At 53.1% G+C, this 19,979-nt stretch overlaps 1 protein-coding gene across 3 annotated transcripts in view; it reads right to left on the reverse strand.

Annotated features, from left to right (window-relative positions):
- The window catches only part of NDUFA10 (NADH:ubiquinone oxidoreductase subunit A10), a 51,433-nt gene that overhangs the window by 14,703 nt on the left and 16,751 nt on the right, over positions 1 to 19,979 (reverse strand). For 2 of the 3 annotated variants that reach the window (XR_003416132.2, XM_027046107.2), the window contains exons 8-9: positions 18,441 to 18,526; positions 10,034 to 10,142 (exon numbers count right to left, since the gene is read on the reverse strand). Coding sequence is in view for 2 of the 3 variants with exons in the window: in XM_027046107.2 (XP_026901908.1) it covers positions 10,034 to 10,142; positions 18,441 to 18,526 (195 nt within the window). In the remaining variant the exon portion in view is untranslated. The remainder of the gene's footprint in view (positions 1 to 10,033; positions 10,143 to 18,440; positions 18,527 to 19,979) is intronic. The other variant, XM_027046124.2, reaches the window with a different exon arrangement.

The following is a 19,979-nucleotide window of genomic DNA, read 5'->3' on the forward strand; positions in this document are numbered from 1 at the left end:
AGAATCATACAAACTTGTCATGCCGTCGAGGCACTTTGGCCGAAACACATTTTCAACACTGAAACTAGTTTTCCCTGGAAAATGAGAAACTGGCCGGCAGGGTGGTGGGCTTCTGAGGGTCCTCCCGCAACGGCCCCCACCCCAGCAACTCACGTGTCCCAGGACATACGTGGCCACAGGACGCCCCCGGCTCTGACACCAAGCAATTCCTCCTCTTGAAGGAAACAATTCTCACGCGTCCCCGCCCTGCTGTCCTCCAGGCAGCAGACCACGCGGTGCCTCGGGTGTCCCGGGGAGGACCGGCCTCACCTGCTGCTCCCTCAGGCATTTCTAGAAAGCAGTTCTGCAGCCTGGCCAGGGAGCCCTCCTGGAACCACAAATCTCTCCAGTCCTACAACAGCTGCGGGAGAGATCAGCAGCAGGGGCTTTGCCGCTCCTCCCCAGATGCCCCGCCATGTGCTGTCCAAGGGACACCTGGGAAAAACCGATGCCCATGTCTTCAACGTCCAGACGAAGTACTCTGCCAACGAGGACAACAGTTACCGCTATTTACGTTCTATCCCTCGTCTGTTTTGTGTTTCGTTTTTTTAAGTAGGCTCACGCCCAGTGTGGAAGCCCAGCACGGGGCTTGAACTCGTGACCCTGAGATCAAGACCTGAACTGAGATCAGGAGTCGGACTCTTAACCGACTGAGCCCCCCAGGTGCCCAAACTGATCACTGCTTTAATATCAAGCAACTGAATTTCCTTCAAAAACATCAGGATCCCTCTAAATGTTCACGCGATTCCTACTCAGTGGACAGATGTAAAGTGTGCGGTGTGCATGGAGACCGTAGAAAGGGAGCGTGTGCATCTGCGTGGCCTCAGCTAGGGGGTCAAGGCCGACACCAGCAGGGAGGAGGCAGGTTTACGATCCGTGAAGGGATGGAACCGGTGCTTCGCCTCTGCAGGCTCTCTCCCCCAGAACACAAACACCGGCTCACCCTGAGAAAAAAGGCAGACACACCTGACCGGTCCTCCTCGGAACCGTCACAAGGACTAACGGAGATCTGACCCACCGTCACGGCCAAATGGAGCTTTTGGAGACATGGCAACTTACTGTCACACGGTGTCCTGGATGGGATCCTGGAACAGGAACATGGCATTAGGGAAGAAGTGAGGAAATCGAGGAAGGTATGGAGGTACGAGTGCTGGCTGATGCACCGTGACAACACGCCTCGCGAACATGACGTTAGCACGGGAAACTGGGGGCGGGTGCGTGAGAACTCCCCCGTGCCTTCACGATGTTTCTGTAAATCTAAAACTGTTCTAAAAAATGGAGTTATTTTTTAAAATGCTTACAAACTTTAAAAATCAATTAAAACGTCCAGCATTTCTCAACATTTAATTAGTATCGTAAGTCTGGGGCTCCTGGGCAGCTCAGTCGGTTAAGCGTCTGACTTTGGCTCAGATCATGATCTCACGGTTTGTGGGTTCGAGCCCCGCGTCAGGCTCTGTGCTGACAGCTCAGAGCCTGGAACGTGCTTCAGATTCTGTGTCTCCCTCTCTCTCTGTCCCTCCCCTGCTCACGCTCCGTCTCTTTCTCTCTCTCTCAAAATAAACATTAAAAAACCCATTAAAGCTGTAAGTCCAATGTAGTAGATTCTCTTAATACTCACAAATTAAATAACATGCAAAACACAGTAACGATAAAAAACTGCCAGATACCGCCACCATGTCTCTGGTTAAAATGGCTGTCACATCCAGCTCCCGGTGGACCAGTGAGGACAACATGCCCCTCCTGAGCCACCAGGAGAGACAGGCAACATGAGGGAAACACCTGAGCGAAGGTACCAATGTGGGGAGGCTCCAGATCCCAGCGAAGAAAGGGGAAAAGGCGAGTTGCCTGGTCTCCACACGCCTCCCTCCCAGGGCTCGCCTGCTCTCAAAGGCCGTTGCTGGGAAGCTGAGGGCACCAGGGGAGGCACAGTACGGTGGGCACAGTACGGTGGGTCAGGACCCACCACAGAGCAAGGGCCCCACTGAACGCACTCCCATCAGCAAGGGCAAAGGGGGAACACAGCAGACCCTCACAAGCCTAAGCGCAGCACCAACTGGCGGTTTCTCAATGGACTCGGGGACCCGGCCCTACTTTAGGTGCCAAGGGACAGCACCTACGTCCTCTCCAGAGTAAGGGAACACCACCAGAGCTTTGCGCTATCTTTGATGGCTGGAACGTAAAGAAAAAACAAGGCACACCAAAAATAAGACTGAACGACCAAAAATGAAAGGACGGAGAGAACCAGGCAGTGTAGACAGATCTAAAACAGGAAAACGAAGGGACGGAGAGAACCAGGCAGTGTAGACAGATCTAAAACAGGTGCAGGTAGTGCAGTTACCTGGTATGTTCAAGAAATCAGGTAACGAAATGATTTCAGCAAATACCTTGAAATTAAAAAAATGGAAATTCTAGAGTCAAGAAGGACTACGATTAAAATTAAAAACACAAACAGGAAATGCAGGTTTCGAGGCAGGCTGGGAAGAGCTGAAAAGACTAGTAACTGGGGGGACGGACAAGAAGAACACACCCAGGCTCCGAGAGGAAACAGGGTGCGGAAAACAGAGAAGAGTGCGAGGGCACGGAAGGTGCGGAAAAGGCCCACGGGGCTAACTGCGGCCCCAGAAGGGGGCAGACAGGGAGTGGGGCACAGGCCACACCGAAGACGCACCAGCAGACCTTTTCCAGACAACGTCAGGAACCTCGAGCCAAGCAGAGACCAAAGTGGAGATGTGCGTGGCGGGGGCACCGGCGGGGGCTGGGGACATCAGTGGTGACGGCGGCAGACAGGCATGGCGGGACACCGGTCACACACAATGGTCAGCCCGGGAAGCACAGAGACCGAAGCCGTGAGAGCCCAGCTCCTTGCTCCGTGAGGACCTACGAGTGGGGGGCGAGGAGGACGGACCCCACGGGGCTGCTAGGGGCCCAGAGTCGCCGGCACCCGGGACGGGAGGAGAGTGAAGCACAGGCATGTGGGCGAACACGGGGGTCCCGGGAGCCCCCCAGCCTGTGTCCCCTGCGGCACAGCCAAATAAGTGAGTGCACAGGGACAGGAGAAAGCACTCGCACACAGTGGAGCGCTAACCAGCACTGGAGGAAGAGTGACAGCATTAGCAGGTGACCATTTGGCAACCGTCATGTTAGTAACTGAGCCACGGAAATCGGCGGATGTTAGAGCCACTGGGTGAGAGTCTGATGACAAAATGGACGTTTACGAAGCTTCAAAGTACTTTCCCGGAAAACATTTACATAAGTTACAGGGAGTAAGAGACTGACAGTGAACACATCATCTCCGCCAAGTGATCAAAGTCGACGTACGCGGGGAGGGGGCCCACGGGAACTGCGCCGTCTGAGAAGACGTGATGAATCCTGGGACGTCCCTACAAGAAGGCACACAACTGAAACCTGGTTCCGGGGAAACCAAACGGAGGGGCATGCAAAAACCGCCTGTCCCGTCACCTCAAAAAGGGTCCCAGAAAGCCTGAGGAATGGATCCGATTCACGCCCTAATCACATGCAGGCCATGAGCCTGCGCCGGGTCTTTCCGCTCGCAAGAGCATCGCTCTCAGAGGCACAACGGTTACCCTCAAAGGGGTCTCTGCGTCAGAGGCGGAAAGACGCGAGCGCTCACCTCCTGGTGTGGAGAGCGGCACGCTGGTTGTGAAGGAGTACGTCCTCGTTTGCAAGAATTACACGCCAAAGCCACGGTTCTGTCCTCACAGCAGATTCCTGGGCCGCGCCCCCAGAAGCCCCGTCCAGGAGGCCCAGCGTGGGGCCCGAGAACCTGCATTCCTAAGGAGAGCCAGCGATGCTGGTGCAGGGACCACACTGGAAATCTCTGCGCGAAGCGTTTGCAGCCAAGACGCCATCGGGTGGAGCACGGGCACTGGTTCAGCGCGAGTTAGTTTTCTATTCCTGCTATTTCTGGAAGTTCAACACATCCCGAAATGAAAGGGGAGATAAAACGAAGATCATAAAGACCATTTTAAACTCAGCAAGAAGATTTTCTGTTAGCCACGACTCTTCAGGCAGGACAAGGACACGCAGCGAGAGTACGGAGAGCGGGGCCCTGGGCAGACCCGCGGGAGCGCCGGCCACAGAAAGCGGTGACCAGAGCGTCGCGGGGGCCGACGGCGCGCCGACGAGCGGGCAGTCGGACAGAGGATGACAGCGGCAGGAGAGCCAAGGGCTGGGCAAAGGGAGGAAGAGCCCCGGGGCCCCCGTCCCGGCCATGAGGTCTAGTTCACCGTGGACCCCACTGAGTCAAGGACACACACTTTGCCACCAGGCTGGCTACTAACAGCTAAGAGAATGAGAGCCAGGAAGCAAACAGAGGGAGGAAATGGAATGAAAACAAACAAAACCCTGAATCCGAAAGAAGGCAAGAAAGGAAAAAAATCAAAAGCAGGTAAGAAACACACAAAACCCCAAGTGAGAGGCGCCCCTCAGACACGGCAGCGGCACGAGACGCGAGCGGGTACACCTTCCGCGCACGGACCGCACGGGCTGAAGCACACGCGTTTCCAGGTGCACGGCGCCATCGTGGATCCGCACAGAGAGCGACAAGCACACAACACGGGGGACGCGTGACAACACAGGCTCGGAGCGCGTGAGACACAACCCTAGGCCCGACAGACGTGACGCCTCGCCAACAGGGGCACACTTCCACGCACCTCGCACGGCACACCAGCATGGAGGACGGCGACGCGAGTCCTGCCGTGACACGCGTCACCGCGGGATGCCAGCGGGACGCCGCGCACAGCACGGGGAAGGGGCACTCTCCTCCGGGACTGCGAAACGTCACCAGATTGACCAAATGCTGGGCCGAAAAGTGAGCCTCAGTCACATCCAAGGATCGGAATGATAAAAAATATGTTTTGGATTACAGTGGAATTAAGCCAGAAATCAGGAACAAAAAGATAGTTAGAAAGATCTCAACTGCTTTTAAATGATCCAGTAGAACTCAAATGAGTTACTGGTGTACACAGAAGTCAGATTAAAATCCGAAAACATTCTGAGTTAATGACAGGGAAAACCCAACACAGAGACTTAAGAGCTCAAATTAAGCCAGGTCTGAGGGCAACGTGTCCAGCCTTACACATACCTGTTCAAGAGCAAGACAGGCTGAAAAATCAATGATCCATCTGTTCATTGTAAAAAGTTTGAGAGGCAGCAAATAAAAGAGAAAAAAATCAGCGAACCAGACTGTATAACGGAGGATACCAAACAAACCGTTCCTTGGATCCTGAGCTCCTTCCAAGAGCGAAGGAGGAGAGAGACACCAGGACTGGCCACAGGGCTGAGGACGGGGATGGCGGTCACCCTCCAGCCCACTCGAGTTAAAAGCATAAAAGAGAACATTGTAAACAACTTCACACCAAGAAATTAGGAAATCTAAATGAAATGGGGGCCAATTCTGTGATAAATACAACTTCCAAAACCGAACCCAAGAAGGGACAAGATACTGAATATTCCGTGTCTATCAAAGCGACTGAAGCCAAAATCGGGAATTTTCCAACAGAGCCCCACCAGTCAACCCATGCACATGCTAAAGGAAGCCGTGACGCGCCCCTTCTGCAAACTCTTGCAGAGAACAAAAAGTGAAGGTGCCACCTCAACTCCGTGTCATGTGTCAGTGTGACCCCGACAACACCTGAGGACGATCATCACAAGAAAACTACAATCTCTCAGGAACACAGGTACAAAAGTCCTAAATCAAGTACGTGAGTTGGGTTCAGCTCCAGATGAAGAGGTTAATACACACAAAAGGGGGACTGATTCCACCAGACCGAGATCTGTGTCCCACTAGAAAATCAACGGGTAAGATTGAGCTCGCGAACAAAAAAAGGAGAAAAGCATCGTCTGGGGCAGACACGCGTGATCAGACTCGACACCCACACAGGACGGAAATTCAACTACTGGTCAAATGGAACTTCCTTCAGCTCCTAAGGGAGAATATCTACCACTAGCCCACAGCAGCATAACCCCTACTGGTGAATTACTGATGTCAGAAACACCAGCCACTGTCACAGCGCCTACTTGCCCACGCACCAGAGATCCATCCAGCCCATCAAGCCAAGGGGAAACAGGTGGCATAAAGGTCAGAAAGGAGTGACGCTGCCGTTACCTGCTGGCACGCGTTTTCCTTTTTCTTGTCCCACGCTGGGACTTTTAAGTGTTGCCCACAACTGTCATTGCAAAGGCTGGGGCCGCAGGTCAACCGGAAGCCTCCTTGCCTTGAGCAGCGTCGCACTACAGTGGTGAGCAAAGCCACTCAGGGGTCCCATCCACCGCAAGGACACCCCCCGCCCCATCCATGGCGCGGCAGAGGGGTCCGCCCATGCTCCACAGCGGGGCACTGCCCTCCCAACCCCCCCCACGGGATGACGAGAGTCTCATGTGTTCTGGATGCCAGTCCTGCTTTGCTGGGATAATCCAGCTGTTTCTCACGTACACAAAGAAACATACATAAAGCTATGCTTTATTGTTTATTTTTATTTTTTAAGAGAGAGAGAAAGAGTGAACGCAAGTGCTAAAGGAGCAGAGGGAGAATCTTAAGCAGGCTCCACGCTCACGACCGTGACATCATGACCTGAGCCTAAATCAAGAGACGGACGCTCGACCGATGGAGCCACCCAGGCGCCCCAAAGCTACACTTTGTTAACAGACGTGTATCAACGGAAAAATTCCTACAGGCACTACCAATCCCCACTGGTAAGAGTAACTAACGGAATAAAACACATACTCAACGTACACTCCATGAAAACGGTGACGAAGTTTGGTTTTCTGCTGCCCCCTCAACCCCTTGACCTCACTCTCTTCCTCTACCCGTGCTCACCCCCCGTGAGCTCCACTAGCTCCGCGACTCCAAACGTCAACCACACGCTGACCACCCCTAAACGTGTACTTACAAGTCCCACTTACTTGCAAACTGCAAACTCACTGCACGCAACCTATTCAACATCTCTTCACGGGGATCGTGAGCATCTCAAACACCGCCAACGACAAATCCTTCATCCTTCACGGAAACCTGTGTCTCTGTTTTGCCAACATCTGCCAGTTCCAACTCAAGTTCTAGTTCCTGAGGCCACCGACCTAGCGGTGGCCAATACAAAATTTCCAATACAAAATTTCAACAGACTGTTGGTTCTACCCATAATAATGGCCACTTTTTGAAACCGTGCCAGGACCACCCTGGTCTGAGCTAATGCTACCTCTCCGTCTATCTTCCTAGTAAGTCTCCTAACTAGCCTCCCTGCTCCCGTCCATACCCCTGCTCAACCTACTCTCAAATCCGACACCACCACACTCCCATCGCAAAACATGCAATTCTCCTCCTGCACCTTCTTCCACTGGCCCAGGAGGCCTCTCTTTGGCCTCCCCCGTCTCTTTACCACTCCCCCCTCCCTGCCCCCGCTCCAGCCTCGGCACCGTGCTGGAAGCACTGAGCCTCAGCTCTGCATCTGCCCGTCTCCCCTCCCGGGCCTTTCCCCCAGCACCCACCCCTGCTCCTCTCACCTCCTGCACTCTCCGCTCACAGGCCACCTTCTCAGGGTGGCCTCTGGGAGCAAGACCCAGGCTTTCCAAATCCAGCCGCCACCTGGCAAGGCTCTGCCCTGCCCTCTTCTGGGAACTCAGGTTTCTACACAGCATCTGCCACCAGTTAACAAACTCTCAGTTTTACTCTCCAGGTCCTTCCACCCTGACGTCAGCTCCACGAGGGCAGGGGCTCTTGCCCATCCTGTGCCCCGCGATGGTCCCCCGCACATACCCGGAAAGCACGCGGTGGAGTGGACAACTGAACTGATGACCAAAGGCAGTGAACGTGCGGGAGGACGAGGTGAAAACGCCTGACGCCTACGGAACGTTAAGCCAACAGAGCGCGGCACAGCCACGCAGCTCACCGGAGGCCCCTGCCCTGCTCCAGCCACAGCTGTGTGCCCAATCTATTGCTTACGTTTAGAAAAACTGAATGCCCTTTGTCACAGTAAGTTTAAAGAGGAAACTGTATCGGTAATTCAAGTGGAAAGCCAGTACCACCCACCATAAACGAGAGAGCACAACAAGAAACTATGAAGAAGGGCTTATTGCTAAATTCTACCCACGTATCAGTGACTGCAAAATCTCTGAGCCTGCGGCCCACTGCTTTCTTGTTTAAAAGTGAGGTCATCAAGGGGCAGCTGGGCGGCTCAGGCGATTAAGTGTCTGACTTCGGCTCAGGTCACGATCTCCCGGTTCGTGAGTTCGAGCCCCACGTCGGGCTCTGTGCCGACAGCTCAGAGCCTGGAGCTGCTTCTGAGTCTGTGTCCTCTCTCTCTCTGCCCTAACCCCACTAGCGCTTTGTTTCTCTCTCAAAAATAAAATAAAAACGTTAAAAAGAAAAATGAAAAAAAACTTTTTTAAAGTGAGGTCATCAAAAGTAACAGAAATGTTACAGACATGTAATCAGTAATCAACACGCTCACACAATCAGATGAATTTTTTTAAAAATTTAAAAGGGCAAAAATTTCTCACTAGATAACTTAATACCCATCTGGTTTTAAACTTCCTGTGCGTGCACCCCCTTCAAGCCCACAGCGCCAGTGGTATGGACCAGCACACGACACCCGGGAGACGGTGGACACCCTTGGGGCTCCAGCGGGGGACGAGGCTCCCTGGAAGCCAGAGGGACCGTGTCCCAGGCAAGGGGAGCCAGGGCAGGGCCAGAGGGGTGGGGCCGGAGGGGGCGGGGCCAGGTTTTGCATGCACACCTGCAGCTCTGGCAACACGGGAGAGGACCCAGGGAGATAGAGAGGAAGCCACGGTGCCAATCCGAGCACAGCGCCGGCTGCCTGGAAGGTGGGAGTCGTGAGGACACAGAACAAAAGGAGGCCTCCTGTGCCCCGGGCTCCGCAGGACCTGGAGAGCCATCAGCTGCAGAGCGGAGCCACCAGCAAGTACGGGCTCTCCCACCTGTGCAAGAGCCACGACAGAGGCAGCAGGGAGGAGCCAGCCTGGCCCCCATGGCCCCCCAGAGCTACACGCACTTAGGTGCTACGACACTCAGAAGAGACGTGCAAACGTACTAAGCGTGGGCACTGCTGAGTGACAGCTGCGTGGGTTTACTGCATACTTCCCCAAATCTCACTGAATAAACTCACTTTCAAAACAACCAAAAGTACTTAAAGAAAATACCAAGTATCCCAAGTAAGACAGTGAGCGATGGGATATACTCGGACACCCGATCGGTGCGTCAAGCAATGCGCTAGCATTCTAGAGATGCAGAAATACCTAAGATTTCAACTGAGCTAAATGCTGGCTGCTTAGCCTGAAGAGCTAATTTGAATACAGTCATTTCACACATTTGCCAATAACAACCCCAGTGACAGTGCGTGGAGACACAATCCTGCTCTTATTCTCGATCCGATGTCAGGATCCCCAGGGGAAGCTCCCCTCACCCGCCGGCGTCTAGAACACAACTGGTTTAAGTGTCCTCTAGGTTCGTGGGATTTTGCCAATGATTCTCCAAACCGTTCTGAAAACAAGTGATTCACTACAAAGGTATGGAAAGCAGGTAAGATCCCAAACCCAGTCGGAGCCCCCGAGCTCGGCCTCACGCCCGCCCCGCGGGCCTCCTGCACAAACACGCCTTTGTCCTCCGCGGACACATGTCCCGTGAGGAGGGAGGCGGTACCCCAAGGGAAATCTGACACTGGAGAAACGTAGACAAGGGCTAAAGAGGAGACAACGTTTCCACGTCAAGAGAAACTGCTGCCCAGGAAGGCCGCGTGCCACACGCGCTCCCCAGGGTGGCTCACTGCCCACGGCCGGGCCGTCCGAGGAGCCTCACCGGCTCTGGACGGAGTGAGGAGGGGAGGAGAATTACTTCAAGGGAAGGGAAGCTCTTTCACTAAAACCAACACGCAAAAAAACCAACAAAAGCCACTCTCTGGAGAAGTGACCTTGGTACAGTCGTGGGGGCCCCGCAGCCAGCGCTCCTGGTTCAAAATCTCACCTCTGTGAATTTCTGGAAGATGCGGTCACTCTGGTGAGCTCCGATCGTGATTTCTGGGAGATAGATGGGAATGGTTGTGTAATTCAGCACCTCCAGCTTATTCTGAACCCTACAAAATAAGACAAACACAGATCACGCTAAACCGTAAAATAAAGACACAAGCCATAAGGCTTTTCAAAACACCCATGTTACAAAATTCACACGTGCAAATAAACGCCATTCATCCCAGCATTCCTCCGGGAGCCAACTTTCACCTCAGAGACCATGTGGTCTGTGTGCACCTGCTCTTCTGAAATGACCTTCAGAACCTGAGGGAGAGTCTTCCAAAAGGCTCAAAGGCCACAGAGGGACGGCCTTTCGGGAATGGAGGAGGTGTGGGAGACACATAAAAGGAGCCACGGTGTGCTTTAGACACAGGAATGGCCCAAAGAAAAAAACTAAACCCAACGCCATCTGTAACAGGGCCGTGCAGTGTGCCCTTGTTAAAAGCGTGCACAATTCGTGAATCCCGAAGGAAAGGTGGCAAGGAAGTCCAGTTCCCCCAAATTCACCATGCAGCGTCCTCCTTCTCTGCCTGAGAGACTCCAGGAGGGCAAGGCCATGGGCAGGTCCGGAGCACGTGGTGGGGAGCCACACGCAGGATGGCCAGGTGCACCCTTGCCTATAAAGGTCTAATGCTCCTTGTTTCACTATTTTATTTTGCGAAAACATTTACATTGTGTTTTAACTGCTTATTTCAAATTAAACTCAGTCTGAATATGATCACTGTCCTTGAAGACGAAAAGCATTTTGAGGGCTTTTAGGAAGAAACACTTAAATAAAGTCTCCTTTCTGAAGGGCTCAAAACAAGGAAATAATTATTTTAAATGACCACTTTCCCATTAATGAGTTATAATGGCAGAAGACGTTTCTGTTCGTAATGGCCCAAATGGAAGTTCTTCAAATGCATCTGGCTTTCAGCTACTTTGTGATAAAGAGTCCAGGCCCATGTAAACCCAAGGCCTGGGCACCCTGGCACCCAGGGCACACACCGCCACCACCAGAACAACCCAATTCGAACCCCAAGCCCAGCGCCCCCAGGCCCTCCCCCGTGGAGGACCACACACCCCGAGAACCCGCGGCTGGTTGGACGTGGACAGTGGGAAAAGGCAGCGCCTGAGTGTCACCAGTACAAACTGTGTCACTCAGACACGGACTAATAATGACTCAATGGCAAACATTACCCGAGGAGTCTTCCTAAGTGTATTTACGTGGACATCCACTGATCGTGTAAGTGGCCACAACAGACACGCTCGGAGGAGAGCTATTTCTTACCTCTCCCAGAGAGCTGCTCACAGAACGTGTGGCCTTGTGAGCATGTGCAGATAACGCCCAAGTACACATCTCTTTATTTTTCACACGAGTGGAATTATTCTTACTTTTTATTTTACAAGGATAATTTTTAAAGTGACCTCACAATAAACAATTTACACTAAAAATGAAATTAGTATTTTTAAATGCTACCAGATATCAAGGTGGAGTTTGATTGGGTTTTCTCAGTAAGTTCCAAAAACCTGAAACATTCTGGAAACCCTGAAAGACCTTCCTGGCCCGGGAGCTGGTCCGCAGCACACAGAGCGACAGTGCCATCTAGGCTCCGTCGGGCCGAAGGAGAGCTTACACGAAAGCCCCCAAAACGGTGTCTCTTTGAGCAAACACGCTTCCAACTGGTTTGGAACATTAAAAAAAATACCCACTGCCGCTGTTCTCACTGAAACGCGGCTAAGCGCCTGTCCACTTGTCGCCGTGAGCTTAAAGGGGGCCCGTTACGAAGAGCCCACGGTGTCACGTCTCCACCAAACGCCAGGAGTCGTAACCTCCAATCAACCACAGATTCACTCCAGATGGAAGAGAAGTGAGGCACGGGAAACCTTTTATGACCCAGGGAGCAAAACGCGGAGACAGAAAACATTCTGTTCACAAAGCACTTAGTCTAATTGAAGAGAATTCAAAAACTGGCTGAGGATAATATAACCTCTTAACATCATGAGCCAAAGTGCCCGAAGAAGCAAGAGCGTACCCGAGCCTGGTTTACAACACAAGATGCTATGCCACGTACTCTACAAGAGTGAGGCAGGAAAAGAGAGAAAAAATGAACCGTAGATAATGTTTTATGACTCGAACTGTTTCCCAATCAACAGAATGTCTCCCCTTGCTCCTAAAACATGTCCAAAGGGTACTGGTTAGTCCCTCCCAAACCGCAAAGTTCTGTCCGAACGCTACACTTCTGATACCAAACTCATACCCCACAGTCTCTGTAACTGAAACTTCCTACCACGAGGACCTTCTCCTAGAGTCACAGGAAACAGAAGTCTCCATGAGGAAGCAAACTGGGGGGGGGGGCGGGAAGGCCCCGGCTCTGGGGAAGCAGGGCCCTGCACACGTGGAACCATGCCTGGTGACCAGGGTCTCGAGCATGGGAATGAAAGCAGCAGAGGCAGGCGCCGACAAGTTACGGACCACGCATATGAACACAGAATGCCATCAAGGTTGAAAAAGACAGTGGCGGTCCCTCGGCATAAGCACACACACACGTAATTGTACACCAGCATCTGTAACTGGCGTGGAACAAAAATGCTCTAAACCAGTAATTTGGTCAGGTTCTAAACAAAATGGGTGTAACTGGTTAAGTGGCATGTTTATGGTACTTAACTTAGAAAATTGGTCGTAATTTTCACTGGAGTCCCCCAAATTAAGAAATGATGCTCAAATGAAAATAAACAGTTACCGTGGTACACTGTGATGAGATATCCGGGCGTCAGGGGCAGGGGACAATAAACTGGGAGGAGAGGACAGGCCATTTTTAGTAAAATAAATGAAATGAAATTTATTTTACCAGTTAATTGAATGCTATCATCTGTAAACTTGAAGGGAATTACTGAATCCTTCTCTGCTCCAATAACAACATAACTAAATAACTACTAAAATTATGGTCTTAAGACATCAATTTTGGACACAGTCTAGAATCAAATTAACACACATTCCAGATAACGTTTAGACAATGGCACTGTGGGGGCGCCTGGGCGGCTCAGTCAGTTAAGCATCCGACTCTTGATTTTGGCTCAGGTCATGATCTCACGATTCAGGGGGTTGGTTAACTCCTGCGTCGGGCTCTGTGCTGACAGCGCGGAGCCTGCTTAGGATTGTCTTCCTGCCTCTCCCCTGCTCATTCTCTCAAAATAAGTAAGTGAAGTTAAAAAGAAAATGACACTGTTATCAGTGGAACAAGTCAAAAGGCCCTAGCACATCACCAGCCACAGGGGGTGGGGACACCGGGACAGCCACCTGCCCTCACGTGGTATTTCACGTCTATGTCCAGCAGTAGCCAACACTGAAAAGAATCACACAGAAATCCACAAGCTAGCATGTGGCTGTTACAGTTCGAAGTTAAGAGAAGGTACTCAGGGGTGGGGGGAAAAGGTGGCTACAGCCAGGCTCAGAAGAAGGCTAGGACTCGTAGATGGTTACCAGGCCGGTGGGGGAGACCGCAGATTCAGGAAGAGGCAGAAGGACGTCAACAGGACCCTGGACTGATTCCCAGAAGCTAAACGTGCATTCATGACAAGACACAGATAAGCCACTGAAGGATTCTGAGGAAAGGGAATGCAGGGTCACGGTGACATTTTCATCAAAATTAACCTGCTAGCCGTGTGCACACGGGACAAGCAGTGGGAAGAAATAACTAAGCACAGCATGAAGATCAAGAACGAAGGGGCAAACCGCCAAGGCAGCAGGAGTCACAAGAGAAAAGGGCAGGGAGAGAAACCACTGGAGACAGCGCAGACCCTAGCAGTCCCTTAGGGTACGGCGGGGGCGAGGCAGCCGGCCAGGAGAAGGAGGGTCCAAGCGGGATGCCGGCTGCAGAGGTGACGGCCCCACCGGGATCCAAGCCTGAGCCACCGGGCGGAGGGAAGGCAGCACGGTCTGTGCACACGACCGCGGGCGGGGTCGCGTCAGCCCATCCACGCCCCGGTCGCCTCGGGGGGCGGGCCAGACCCCTGTACAGCGAGGAGGGCCCCCACCAGGCAGGAGTGCGCTGGAATCGGAAAGCGCTTCCGGAACACCGTCCGGACACAGTGCTGACACCGTAACTGCGATTCAGGCTCACGCCTCGAGGCCTCAGACCTACACGGAGACACCAGGCAGCGGCTGAGAGAAAGGACACTGCGTTTCCAGCAAGGCCCCGAATGACGTAGGAGGCGAGTGCCCTCGTTGGGGTACATGTACCAAAACACCTGAATATACAACCATCTCGACACAGAAACTCAACCGGAGTTTTCAAAACCAGAGACTGCAGTTTTTAGCTCCAAGTAAAAAGCTTGAAAGTCCCCACTCTCATCCGCACAACAAATATCCCTGACAACCAACCACCTGCTCTGGAAGAAGAGCAACGGTGCGCCGGGAGGTGCTGGCGTGTGCCAATGGTGCCATCTGGGTGGTGGGGAGCAGAGGGGAGCACCCCGCCGAGGCCCCCGTCCCGCCTCCCCCCCCCGCCCCTGCACTCCTGTGGCCGCAGACCTGGTCGCCCCTCACCGGCCCACAGACCCACAGGCAGAGAAGCCACGGGGATGTGGATGAACCGCCCGTTCTCCCTGACATCTCCAGAACATTCCATCCACACTGTGCTCACACTCGACCGGAGCACGAATCCAGACAGGAACGTTCCTGAGCATATAAAAGGCCTTCGCAGAATTCAGTGTGTTCTCAGACCACAAGTGCAGGCACAGCAGAGGGAGGCTGCCAGCACCGAGTGCACGTGGGAGATCTGGGGTCTAGCGTCCAGGCCTCTGCCCCAGGAGACCAGGGAAAAGACGACCGAAGCCTTGAAGGAAGCAGAGTAAAAAAAGAATAATAAAGGCTAGAGCAGAAATGAGACTGAAAGCAGACAACAGAGAAATTCAAGAAAACAAAAAGCTGGTTCTTTATAAAGATCAATAAACGTGAAGAGAAACTTCACCAACGACAGGCACCCGAAATACAAACTGTTTGAAGTTCAGGGTTCATAAAATGCAAAATAAAGCAACCACTCGTCTCTGGTGTCAAAATCACAAGTGTCTGCCGTCTGTTCGAACTACGCGGTCCGTCCGGGACTCTGGGGGGTGGTCGAGCGTGCAGCCTGGCTCGCCTTTTCTGGAGAATGGTTCTGCACGGGAGAGCTGTAAGCTGTGTTCACACGACCTCACCCGGTCCCTCCGCCTTCACACCCGGTGTGGAACAGACACACGTGCAATGTGCTTGCTGATTACGAACAGGAAGGGATCAAAGCAACCCGAAAATCAAAATTAAAGAAACAATAAGTGGATTAGGGCAGCATCTCAGGAACTGACTGACTTTACTTGTAAACCCAGACAGTAAGTACTTCAGCCTCTGAGGGCTTCAAAGAGTTTCTGTAGCATAAACCAGTTTTCTCTCACGATCCTTTAAAAACGTAAGAACGATTCTTGGCTGCTGAGGGCTGGATTTGGTCCACAGGCCACAGTTTGCCAACCGCTGACTTGTATCTCCATCAAAGGGTTCAAACAGCATCCCCAAGCAGCCATCAAGAAATCAAATTTTTAAGTTTTCACTAAGAGAGGGACGTGCTTATGGCGTCAAAATCTAGAATACAAAGACACACACGAGGTAACTTGTATTTAGAAACGTGAGCTCACACGTTTACAGCCTGCCGTCCGCGGGCAGGAATCCCAGGTGATCCTGGACTTGGGCCTCCTCCCTCTCTATGGTGAGTGGCGTAGCTCCCACCCCTGACCCGCTGGGGCTGATGGTCGTTTCCGTGTTCTTCACCTGCCTCATCACCCGAGTCAAAGTTCTCACCACGACCCGCATTCACTTCCGTGCGCTCCCGGCTCTCCTGCCCTCTCTCCCACTCACCCCCAGACCCCGACCCTGCTGGAATCCAGGGTCCTACAGCCCGGGGACGGCCGCGGCAGCCGGGAAAGCCCTCTCTCCGCTCGGTGTCAGGGCCGCTGCCCCACCAGCCGCGCACAGCGCGTTTCTCTCAGGTCCTCCCAACGGTCTTCCCCACACCGAGGCTGAGACATTTCCTCCCTCCTCAAACCTCCATTGTGTCCCCCTGCGCCCCGCACCCTCACTGGCACTCATGGCCGCTGGCCCACTTCCCATCTCACCATGAAGACGGGGCGGCCGGCAGAGAGCTTCCACAGGCCCAGGGCACAGCCCCGCTCGCCCTGAGCCACGTGAGGAGCACGGACCGCCACGCCTCGCCTTCAGTGGCCACTCCCAGCCTTCCCCCGGGGAGCCTCCTTCCCTGTCCCTGTCAACCCCACCCCTACAACCACGGGATCTTTCCCATGAGCTGCTACTTTTTCCATCTGAAGCACAAAACAAGAAAAAACAAAACAAAAACCATTAAAAGTTACCTTACTTGTAATACCTAAGTCAGTAGCTTCAAACGAGAAGTAATCCCACCTCAAGCACAGGATGTGAACAGTGGATGGCACCCTTCCACGTGTGCCGACGCTGGGCTGCATCCAGCTATCAGACAAAAGAAACTGCAACCCAGCAAACTACCCGGCACACACGGGAAGGTCTGGCGCTCGGGGCCCAGCTCCGCGGGAGCAAGTCCGATGGGCAGACTGGTCACCGGGGCAAGACGGGTGCTACGCGTGGGCTCAACACTGAGACCGGCGCTCCTCAAAACTGATGTGGCCCTGCCACTGTGTGTGCCCAGCGTGCCACAGCAAGGCCAGTGCTGAGCCCCCAGCATAGCTCGCTGGGGGACAAAACAGGGAAGTCGGTAACATGGGGTCCCCCCATCATGGAGGGCAGCCAGTGGCCCTCACAAGAAACTTCCACTTGCTGGGTTCAGATTTGCCTTCCCGCCCGAGACGTTTCTGTGAGAAGCCCAGTTCACGTGCACATGGAATCCCTTCTGCTGTCATAAACAGAGCATGCCTGGGAGCTCTGTTTCCAAACAGTGCCCCGAGGCCAGGGCACTGAACCCTACGCACCAAGGTACGATGGGATTTACATGGGCCTTTTGCCTGGAGGTCAGGCCTTGAGTAGTTGCTAAGGCAGAAGGTGCCAGTGCCCCAAAAAACACTGGGCACTGATGTCCAATGGGCTTTGTGGGCAGAGATCCTGCCCACGTGTTACTGCCTTTTCCTGAACAAAGTAGCACCTTTGGCACGTCCCTCATGGCAGGGAGGGAGCATCGAAAGCCGGGGCGTGGACAGCTCCAGATTGGCCATGGTTCTTCCTCACTGCCCAGCCGTGCACCTGCTAATTCCCTGTGACCCCGGCCGTGAGTACAACTCCATACAGAGACTCCTGAGTCTTTCCAGTGAGTTTCCAAGTGTGCAGTCGGGCTTAGGGACCCTTAAAACACATGGTGTACTGGGTTGAATAGTGTCCCCCCCAAATTCATGTCCACTTGGAACCTGTGAGCGTGATCTTATTTGCAAAGAGCCTTTGCAGAGATTAAGTTAACATGTGATCCCAGGGCACTGGCACGGATCCTCCTCCCGTGAGTGGTGAACTGACAGGAAGAGAGAAATGTAGGCAAGACACAGACACACAGGGAGGAACGTCACGTGAAGACAGAGGCAGGGTGGGAGTGACGCAGACACCTGCCCAGGAAAGCCCAGGATGGCCGGAGGCCACCAGAAGCTGAAGAGCGGGAAGGAGTCTTCCTAGGACCCGCAGAGGAGGGCGCCCTGGCAGCAACCTGGACTCTGGACTTCCGGGCTCCAGAACCGGGAGAAGCAGCCTCCGTTGTGTGCAGCGCCCCCAGCGGGTGTTGTCTCGCTATAGCAGCCCCAGGGCACTCACAGGGTCATCTGCACCAAGTGGCCTTGACCGAGGAACTCATGCCGTGGCACAGAAATGTGACAACGGCTGCACGCACGTGACATCTGCGGTCTTGACACAGCTGGCCTGACCTGAAGGGAGTGGTCCCCTGAGGACGCCAGGGCACCAGCAGGAGGAGGCCCTCTGCTGTGTGTCCGCGAGGGTCGGGCTGTCTGGCAAGCTGAGCGGTAGCGGGACGCACGGCCGTGTCCCCACCATCCTCTGCCTGGAGCTGGAGGACAAAGTGCCCACCGGAGATGAAAGCAAGACTGCTGTTTGATTCTAATTCCTCTACACCTGGCTCAGGGCTCGGCACACGGAAGCAGCAAAGGATCTGCCGAGTTGATATTGGCAATCAATTAATTAACTGTCCGACTCGGGGACGGAAGAGCCTGTTTGAAGGAAAAGGAAATACACCTCGTTCCTGGTGGCACAGTTAACATCTAACTTGAAACAGAACTCCTTCACGTTCTGTCAGTTTCTACCACGGGCCGTGGACTATTCTCAAAGACCCAGCCCCGCGCCCCGTCTGGGTGGTCCCCAACAGCGTGGGACTCACAGCATCCGCAGGTGGTGAAGAGTCCGGTCATCCTGCTCCAGCCACGGCCCCTTGTCGCACTTGAGGTACTCGATGTCCTCCACCACCTACGACACAAACGATTCCAAGCCTGACGCAGAGGCCCGTTTTGGAAATTTAAACGAGGTCACGTTTTAATACACTGCAAGCCACAAACACCTAGCAGGAAAAATCCCCACGGAAGTCAAAAAGAAAGGAAGTTGGACAGACAGCCTTCGGTGAAGAAACGGGACTGAGCGCTGACCCTCAGTGTGCGCGCCCGGCCCGCTGACACGTGGGTGGTGCAGAAATGACACGTCGGGCCGGGAGACGAGGCGCGGGACAAAACAAGCCTCAAGACAGGGGAAACGGTGATCATGACAGACTCCCCCGCCCCAGGGACTTCGTTCTAGAAGACGAGACCTGGCCACTGGAAGCAACAAAAGAACAAGAAAATTAAGCCAATTCCTGAAGAGATCCAAGAATCTGTGTTCCCAGCCTCCAAACCCTCAGTCTGTACTCTGATCTCCCAGAGGGGCGACCTTTTCAGGTGCACTTTTCCCCAAAACACGCCACACCCGGGGTCCTCTCTTGAGTCTCAGGAATTTGGGTACTTCCAATTATAAACTGAAAGCATGGCACGGTCTTAGGAGCAAATGCAACCTTCTGCTCGGACACGTGGCATCTGATGGGTCCGTCCAGGCGTAAAACCGCCTACGACAAACACACCCGCCCCCCAGGGACAAAAGTCAACAGAACTCAGGCAGTCCAAGCGGAGTGGGCCACGTGCAGTCCTCGGAGCTGGCCCGGAGCTGCACTCGGATGCGGCCCCGGGCCCTAAGGGAGTGTCCCCCTCTCCGTGGACAAGACCTCACTCCATAACCCTCTCCTCTTCTCGTGCCCAGAGCCGACCAGGCCCGTTGTCTCTGCAGTGGTCAACTGCACGGTACTGTCTGATGTCACCACCTGTACCTCAGCCCCAAACCATAAAACCTGTTCTTCCAGAATTTTTGTACCTTTTGTTTTGCCTTTTAGTATTTTATGATTAACTTCTAAAACATGGGACCTTCTTTTTGCCTAATGGATGATCAACTGCTTCAACACCATTTAAGAAATAATAATTTTCTTCTACGTCATGTTTTGTTTTCCCTTAAGGCACTGCCTTTGCCAAAGTCTCACATGCACGCGCACGCACACGCCAACTGCTTCTCTACTCTCTGCTCTGCTCCATTTAGCCATTTATCAATTCTTGTGTTAACGCCACATGGCTTTCATTACCATCATTTTGTAATATGTTTTTGTTATTTGGGAAGGCAAATGTTCCTGCATTATTTTTTTCCACTGTTTTTGGTTATTACTCATTAAGTTCTCATTGCGTTGAGATTGACTCGAATTTTACAAAATGCACTTACTAATGTATTTTCTACAATTTTAAGATCCTAGAAACTAAGTTATTCAAATAAAAATCAAAATCTCATGACCAGGGGAGTGAGATACGCTGGCTCAGTGCCTCTTTTAAAAACCTTATGAAATACAGACATT

The sequence above is a fragment of the Acinonyx jubatus genome, chromosome C1 (assembly GCF_027475565.1).
Source record: "Acinonyx jubatus isolate Ajub_Pintada_27869175 chromosome C1, VMU_Ajub_asm_v1.0, whole genome shotgun sequence".
Lineage (NCBI taxonomy): Eukaryota > Metazoa > Chordata > Mammalia > Carnivora > Felidae > Acinonyx > Acinonyx jubatus.